Source organism: Eufriesea mexicana, unplaced genomic scaffold (genome assembly GCF_001483705.2).
Source record: "Eufriesea mexicana isolate 0111107269 unplaced genomic scaffold, ASM148370v2 scaffold2467, whole genome shotgun sequence".
Taxonomy (NCBI): domain Eukaryota; kingdom Metazoa; phylum Arthropoda; class Insecta; order Hymenoptera; family Apidae; genus Eufriesea; species Eufriesea mexicana.
The window spans coordinates 1,045,441-1,054,904 of NW_016910588.1; the positions used below are offsets into that span (position 1 = coordinate 1,045,441).

Here is a 9,464-nt window from a genome sequence, read left to right on the forward strand (position 1 = left end):
TTTTTAATTTAAAAATTTAGCTTTATTCAAATATTTTTGACAATTAGCAAAAGAGTTATTTTGTATTTTTCAAAAATACTTTATATTAACGAAATGGGAGATAATCTACGGAGAAAGGTAATATTTACATTATCATTCAACATTTCGTTAGTATCAGTTAGAAGGTTATGATTTAATTATTCAGATTTTTGTTTATTTAGTTGTGTTTATAACATTAGATTTGATTTTTTGTGTAAGTAATTTTGTAAACAGTTTGAATATACTAAATAATTTGAAAAATTAACGTTAGTTCTCATATTTATATGAATTTAAATACATGTATATATGTATATAAGTAATAAACAAGATATTTTTGTTAAATTATAATTTAATTAATCACCATATTTATTTTTTAGATTATGAAATTACAATAACTATTTTGTAATATATTATTTTATAAAAGTATTTGTATTATATATGAAAAATTAATTACATATATTGTAAAAATTGATATATTGAAAGTCTTTATTGGAAATCTATTGAAAAATATATTGAAAATTTATTTGTTTTTAAAATATTACATCCTATGTTAGTTTAAAAAATAAAATTTTTGTATCACATCTTTACTAAAATTAAGAAAATTTGTTTCGCTATATTTCATTTTTTAATATTATATTTTTCAACCATTTCATATATATTATATAGAATTTAAATTAAGAAATCTAGATATAGAAGAAAATACTAAATGTTTTGATTGTATTTATTAAATTAGGTCTGGAATGTTTTGTCATTAGATTTTATTTTATTACATTTATAATGAGAATTACAAATTTCTCAATGAATTACAAATAAATCATAAGTACATGTTTATTTTAACCAATAAGTTACATTTTACGTAAGATTTTATGTAAGCTATATATATGCATATTTTATATTTATATTTTATATATGGTATATAAAATTCATATATATATATAGTACAAAAATGATTCTAAAAATTTCAATCATTCATCTGAGATTATATAGAGAGAGAAGAACAATTGTAATATATAGTACTATTAGATATTAATTGGAAGTAGATTTATATTTAATATCACATGAGTTGTGTATGGAACTTGATAGAGTGCGGTAGTGGAATATATTTATTTATATAATTTTGTTATGAAATTCTTTAGATGGATTTTTTCTTTCAGTTTAAAATTGGACAAATCAAATTAAATTTTCTTTATAATTGCTTTCTCATCATCAATTATAAAAAATAAATAATATATATATTAATGGAAAATAAGTAGTTTTCCAACTTTTTAAATTTGATCTTTAATTTATTGATATAGTCCTATCCATATATTCTCTAATTATTTCTTTAGACAAAATTATTTGTATAGAAAAATACATATTTTGAATATGAAGTTGTAGATACTAAAAATTTTTTGTAAAACTTTGACAACAAAAATAAAAATGAGAAAGCAGTTATAAATAATAATAGATGTTATACCAAAGACTATTAAATACAGAGTTTTATTAAAACTATTGACCTTTTTACTTTTGGGAAAGATTTATAAATTTTCTGATTAATACATAAGTTATATGTTTAGAATTTTTATTTTATTAAAAATTATATTTCCTAATTAAAATTTTGCAAGTGACCTATAAAAATTTACTAATAAAAGAAGTCCTTGAGGAAGTTTACTAATATTTTCATAATATTTGTTCAGTTATTTTAAATCAATATTATATACATAATCATTCTATTTTTATTTGGTACATAGTTGTGATAGAAATACAATTTTAAAGATACATTCCTATAAAATATGTTTCTTTTCTATTTTCCATATGTTTTTTATATTCTAATTACTAAAAAGTTTACAATTTTTTATTTATGGACATAGTTGTACATAATTTTATAATGAATTTTGTTATTATTTGTTTTATTATATCAAATTTGTATTAATTGTATTATTTGTTCTCTTATGTTTGATTTACTATGGTTATATAAAAGCTTAGTAATTTAATATGGACACGATATACGTAACGATTACGCAATGATTAATCGTAAATTAAACGGTTGTATTTCCAAAAGACACCAATAGCTAATTGGGACAAAATTGGTAGGGGGACACAATGAATTCAAAATTTTCAATTTTTGCTTTGGATATTTATTTACTAATTTTCAAAACATTATTAAAATATTTCACAAATTTTTGTGAAATTAAAAATTTTAATTTAAATACGTGCTACCCTTACTATCTTTTTCAAATTGCCAATAACAAATTAAATTTTAGATTAGACGTGGGTAATAATAAATAAATTACAGGTACTTACTTAATGAAGTTTTATTAAGATAACGCATCATACGAAAATTTTTCATATCTTACCGAAAAATCTAAAACTTGAATTGAAACAGCGGGTTAAAAAAGAAGCCGAAACGGACGCTCCAATGACTAGCAGTATTCTGCCAATTTTTCGTTGCTTTTCTACGGTCACATGAAATACAATACCTTGTACCTTTTCTCAAACGTTTCGGGGAGAAAGGGAAAGTTATTCTTCGGATATTTTGAATGAGCGTAATACGTGTTTATAGACTATGAGCATTTGATGTACAATTATTTTATGCTTGAGGTCTTACTGCTTGAGGTCTAAGGCAATCGGTAACAATTCTCTATCTGTTTTATTGAATAAAACAACGGTTTCTTTTTCATCCAAATTTGTTGCTAGATCTCCTTTTTTCCGCTTGGTTTATTAATATATTCATTTTCATCACACATTTTGTTCTTAAAATTTTTTTAATTCTTTCTATTTGTCTTCTTTTCTATGATTTCTTAATTTCTTTTAACACGAAGGATGTTGACACATTGGATTATTCCTCAGGAACTACTTGAGTAAAATGAGTTATGGATTAGTGCATTATCTTGATATAAAATTTATGTATTGTTATTGGTTGGTAATTTTTTTCTTATTTGTTTTCAAAACTTCGTCGGGTTCTGAATAAAGTATCGCAAATTTATAAATTGACTCTAACGCATCGTCTGTAGGCTTGATTTGTTTATTCTAATGGGTCTAGAGAGTCTCTTAGTACGTTCATTGCCTTCCTGGATTATTTTTAAATCATACAACAAAACAAAATTTTTCAAACGACTTCTTACAAATTACTATTATTACTGATCGCCGATAAGGAAGGATTCTTTTCGTTTGATGTTGTATGTTAATCTAAGAACATATCGTTTTTCAGTATATAATGTGACAATAGTTAGAAATAATACATGTCCAGTAATCTATGATATATTCGTATGTATTTTTCTAATTTTTCAAATATTGCAATTTTTGTTTTTGGTGATAACTTGTTCATTATTATTTAACTACAATAATTGCAAGAACATCGAGTTTTAGGTAATCGTTGTAAAGATGAAACTTCTTTCTACAATTTCATTACAAAATAAATTGCAAAAAAAGAATTATCAAAGTCCATAAAGTCGTTTGAACTTATCAAAATTTTAAGAAAAACACTATCCCCAGTTTTTCACTTTATTTTTTGAAGTAAGGAAATTTTCAAGAATCGATTGCTTACTTCAAGTTTTAAACTTCAAGTTCAAACGCAATTGCAAACTTCAAGTTTTAAAATGAGCCCAAATTGATTGTTATATTATGTTCATTTTCAAGGGTACTGTAGTTCAAAAATTAAGAATTTTTCGAACAAAATTTTTTAACCCCTTAATTTCGGTCATGAGTATATATAATTCTATAAAAAGGAAAAAAAAATGTTGATATTGTTTGTTCCTTGTAATCATTTATTTTTTTATTAATATGGATATAATCCATATTGTATTATTATAAACCATATTATTATTAATTAATATGGATTGACTTAATTAACGACCTTTTTATTAAATAATGTATATATATTATTATTAATGACCTTTTGTATTAAGTAATGTATATATAATATTTTAATGAGTTCTTTGTATTTTTTAGGTACTACAAACATTCAGAAAGTTGCATCGAACTCGAATGAGTGTTTTTGTAGGGGATGAACATGCATTAGAAGGTAAATTGAACATACTTATTAAATACTTTATGAAATAGCAATATGTTGATATAATGTCACTTAGTTACAAGGAACAGGATAAACGAGGAGTACAGGAAATATAAAAATGTTACAAATGCAGCTGCTATTGAAGAGGTAAAAATTTGCATTAAAAGTATCATACATAATTTTTTAATAAATTTCTTTTTCGTATAAATCAGATTTTTAATAAATTAGAAGCAGCAACACATTTAGAAATGTTTTGTAACAAATATTAAAATATATAGAATGATTCACGCAATTGGTATGAAACATATCTTTTACACAGTTAACAATATTCAAAAGTAATAAATGAAACAGTTAAATAGTTCCAACATTATTTTTATCTATAACACAACAGTGCATCGAGGAAGTATAATTGCCTTTTTTTTATCATGGAATCATATCAAGAGTTATGAATGCCATATGATTAAACTATTTTGCATTTTGGATAATTTCTTGGTCTTCATTCCAGCTGTTATTTGTTAAAGCTTAAACACTAGAATTATATAATATTATAACTATATAATATTATACATATCTAAATAAGAATTAAAGTGTTATGATAAAAATAACTAAATAAGTAATGTGATATAATACATTATATTTTAATCAGAGTTTTATATTAATAAAAGTATATATTAATGTTATTAAAAGCAACTGTATGCTTCTGAAACTAATTATTTTAACTGGTTTGGTAGTTTTAATATGTGCATTCTTACTCTTTTAGTAGAAAAGAAACTCCTCAGAAGACTAGTTTCTTTTGCAAACATGGATTTGAATCACTTCATCTTATCTAGTAATTTTGCTTCAATACTTTTCATATTGAATATTGATAAATTTTGGTTACTCTTTCTTTGTATTGAATTTTGGATTTATGTTGATTATTTCTATAAGCTTATATTATAGTCTTAAATGCTACTTTTGTAATAGTTTGTATACATACTTAGTGTGAAAAAATGTTAGGAATGAATACTTAAACATGCTTTTTATTACTTCAATGTCATTAGTTATTCAGGTCTTATGCGCATAATTTGTTCAAACGATATAGCAAGGTTATACAATCAGTCAAGTGTGATAGTAGATATAGATTTCAACTTTTGAAACAGCAATATGAGGTGTATTGAAAAAATAAAGATCGATCAATTAACGCGGTATAATGTCGATTTTTAATAGGTTCTTCTGTTGCTGGGTGTTGCTGTCAATGACTTACAAGAAGTTAAAATTCTTTTAACATATTACAACAAATTTAATGGTAATAAATTAGTAGTTAATGAACTAAGCTGAAACTGGAAGCTAATTAACAGTTTTTCCATTTTACTGTTTGGCATAAAATATTAATAAAGTATTTGGAAATGCCGTGAAACCTAAGAAAATTCCGAATACTTAAAATTCGGAAATTTGTTCTTCCTCTAAGATCCGAAACTTTTTAAACTTCTTTAAAACTTTTTGATATGAAATTTTCTCTCAATTAAGGTATAAGATTAATGAATAAAAATTTGATAAATTGATGAATAAAGAAAAAAAAATTATTTCTTTGAAAGATTTTTTAATACATTTAGCTTTATAATTGTTAGAGGGAAAGTACATTAGATTCATAAAAAGTTCTAAAGTTAGTGTTCTTGGACAAAAATTTGGCTGAAATATTTTTTTATATTGTTATGTCATTATTTAGGTGTTGTGAACATCAAATATTTATGTAAAAATTATGTTGTTGTTACAAAATAAAATCATTACTTCAAGTTTCAAAAACTTTGAGAATTTTCGGATTGAAATTTTCAACAGTTTCGAAAATTTCGAAATGTTACGTTTTTTTTTTTTTCTTTCGAAAATTTTCAGAATCTTAGGAAATTTTAACTTAAAAATTACTCACAATTTTGAAAGTTTCGGAATCTTACGAAGTTTTAGATTACAAACAAAAAATTAAGTTAAATTCCACGCGTACTACAGTTACAAATTGTAAACTATAGACGGTCCCGAGTGTTGGCGACATCTGCGGTGTCATTTCGGTTTCAAGAGGAGCTGTTGTTAGATAATAATTTACGACCTTGCTATGTCGTTTGGATCAACTATACACGTCTTGTTAGTTCTTATAATTTCAATAAAAGACAACTGTGTACTTAAACTATCTCGATGTTTAGAGATATTTAACCTATTCAAAGACGAATTTATTGAGGACAAAGAAATTTATTCAAACAACAATGATTATTTTTTATATTTATTAGTCGTATTTATTTAAAATATATAAATGTATATTAAATGAGATACTATTTTATCATTTATATGGTCAATGTATCTTTATAACTTTTGAAATTATGTTGGATTTAATGAAGATTTAAATGTACTCATATTTGTGTTTCTTATGCCGTATTTTTTTATATGATTTTCATTTACATATTCTTTTTAATAAATTTTATTTATATTTACAGTTTTTCATTTATATGTTTTATTTGTTTTTATATAGTATGCTTCTTCATGAGTTTTGCTTTCTTTTACACGATTTCTAAAATGCGTAACGAAAATTACGTGCATCTTATACGAAGATTTTAAATCTTCTTTTTCTTACAATTAGACAGTATATTATAATGGAGTCAGGCTAGCTTTTTTTAAAAAAATTATTTTTATATAATGAAGTAATTAAAATTATTCAAATAAAATTGAGTAAAAATAAAATGATCATGTTATTCCTTGTATATGAAATTAAATAAAAATAAGAAGATATTTATTATTCAAATTCTAATACTTAATAACATGGTTTTTTAAATGATCTTGTTTTTTTTTTTTTCATTTTCATTAGTACTTTTTCTAAACATTTTTTTCTTATATTTCAACACTGCCTTACGTATTTACCATTATAAACTATAATATTCAGAATATTTATTAATTTGTTTTAAAAATGAACAAGATCAAAAATTGAAGTTCTATCATTATTAATTTAATGTTAGTGGAAGATGTAGCCAGATAAATCTTCGTTTTGGTACCGTATATTTCCCTTAAGATGTCTAATATAGGAATCATATAAAATATTGCCATAAAAGAAATTTCGATTGAGCATATGAGTATATCATTAGAATTTGATTTTTAATGAAAAACAAGAAAAAAGGTAAAAATATCAAGAATTAATTAGAACTTTAGTTTTGGGTTTCAAGTATACAGTTAAAATAATTTTTTATTACTATTAGAGTGTATAATAATTATTCATAAAGATAAAGCACTTTACGTTTTCAAGTACGGAATTAGTAGAAGAAATTAATTGAAAAGAATACTAAGAAGAAAGAAAATCAAGAAATATGTTTATTAATGTTAAAATTTAATGTTCAATGTTTTTCAATGGTGATAAATATAATACTATCAAAGAAACATTATAATCGTTACATAACTTGTTTCTTACAATAAGAAAAACGAAAAATATCGTATCAGTGTGATAATTATTACATTATTAGTAAACTACCAATCTATATTGCCTTATTTATTATCATCACATATAAATGTACATACGTTTCTCTTATTATTTCGAGGTCAATAAATATTAAATTTTCTACGCTTTTAGAAAAGTTTGTACTTAAATATAATAAAATATAATATACAATATATATTAGATGTTATATATTATATATGTATTTTATTTTAGATAATATAATTTACATTAAATATAATGATATATAATAAAATTTTAGTGATAAGAGTATAATTATATATTATTCAAAATCTCATTCAAAACATAAATTGTATTTGCGTTTTCATCACTAAGTGTAAAAAATTCAAAGAATTATTTAAAATTTATGAAGTATACTAATTATATAATTTTATGACTATATTTGGTTCACAATTAATTCGCGTAAATATGTAATATGTGAGTTCGTGTAAGTCTCGTGTGATCGACTCGATCAAATGAGAGGAGTAAGTATTCGTGAAGTTAGTAAAAATGTATAAGAAAATAATTTAATTCACGCGTAAAACATTTTCGTTGTCTCATATTTTGTTAATTATGAAGATATATAATGTCTCACCATAAAGAGAAATAATGGAAAATAAATAATTCAGCTGCTTCAAGTGAAGATAGGAATGAAAAAAAGAATAAGATATTTAGGTGGGAAGAAAGCACTTGAAATCGTGATAAGATATATTGAATAAGATAATTCATCTGTCATTGATGTACCTTTTATATAAAACTTACGTAATGCTACTCCAACAGACTGCTTATCTAAAAAGAGATTCTACTCGCTTAGTCTGACTGCACCTTTACACTTCCGTTGACATTATAGTAGGATATATTACGTTATCACAATTTTTATCTTATATTAGTGGTTATTGCTCTAGGTCTACACCCATGTTAATGTCTCTTACAGTTCGTTATCGTTTCATTTCATTTGCAGATATATAGGATTTAGATATGATAGCTTCGACAGTTTTAACCGATTACGAATATTCGTGTACTTTTAGATTTTGTGGAAAAGGGTAAGTCATTATATTATGGCCAATCAGATCTGGTTTCTTGGAGTAGTCAACTTCATATCTTAATGTGCAGAGTTGAAAAATTCGCTCGTGAAATAACATAGGACAAGAAAAGTATTTCACCTACTCTATTTGATGCACTTTGATGCTTCTATTATTTGAATACTTGTAGTTATTTCGTATAAAAAATAGTTGAATATTGTGTGCTGAGTATTTTTAAATATTTTTAATTCATTAATTCTTTATCAATTAATTTGTATATAACTTTGTAATTAGTATCTTATCTTATATAAAAAGTATTGATCCAATTTATTGTCCATTTTATCAAAAGATAAAATCAATAGTAATTTTATATTTGTTTGATATTATGTTTCTATGACTGACAAGACTATAATATGGATCATGACTTTTTTTTAGAAAATTTTTTGAATTTGGAAGAATTGTTAAATAAATACTATTTTAGTTAAATAAATTTGCGGAGGAGGTAGAACACGAAATGCGAACAACAATAATTCAAGCAGTTGAAAAAGAACCCGGAAAGTACGGTAATATTCTTAAAATTTGTAGAAGTAATATAATGTGCAATTTCCTTATGTATAATTTCGTTTTATAATGTTTTAGAACTGCGTATTAGACCTGATACATTGATAGATAATGTACCTTATATTGATAATAATAAGCAATGCAGTAGGAATAATGAGAAGAATGTAGATTTAGATCCTACTTCAAAAGATAAAGAGAAATAATGATAAGTAATTATAGTAATGTAAAATAAATTTTGTTTCTGTAATGAATTAAGATAGTTTTGTCTAAAATAAAAAAAATGTGTTACTTTACAAAAATGTATATTTATGTAAATAGTTCTTGACTATTTTGTACACCTTTAATGATTTTTGTACACTTAATACTTCGTAACTATTTTTAATATATGCTTGTTTTGATGTTTTTACGAAGATTAAATAATTATCTA

At 23.4% G+C, this 9,464-nt stretch overlaps 1 protein-coding gene across 1 annotated transcript; it reads left to right on the forward strand.

Moving 5' to 3' along the window:
* The first annotated feature begins 34 nt into the window (after positions 1–34).
* Positions 35–9,255, forward strand: LOC108550081 (complex III assembly factor LYRM7). The gene is made up of 5 exons (XM_017903688.1): positions 35–117; positions 3,949–4,021; positions 4,086–4,156; positions 8,958–9,039; positions 9,116–9,255. The coding sequence occupies exons 1-5, from the start codon at positions 94–96 to the stop codon at positions 9,238–9,240; spliced, it is 375 nt and encodes a 124-aa protein (XP_017759177.1). The 5' UTR covers positions 35–93; the 3' UTR covers positions 9,241–9,255.
* Positions 9,256–9,464: the final 209 nt, after the last annotated feature.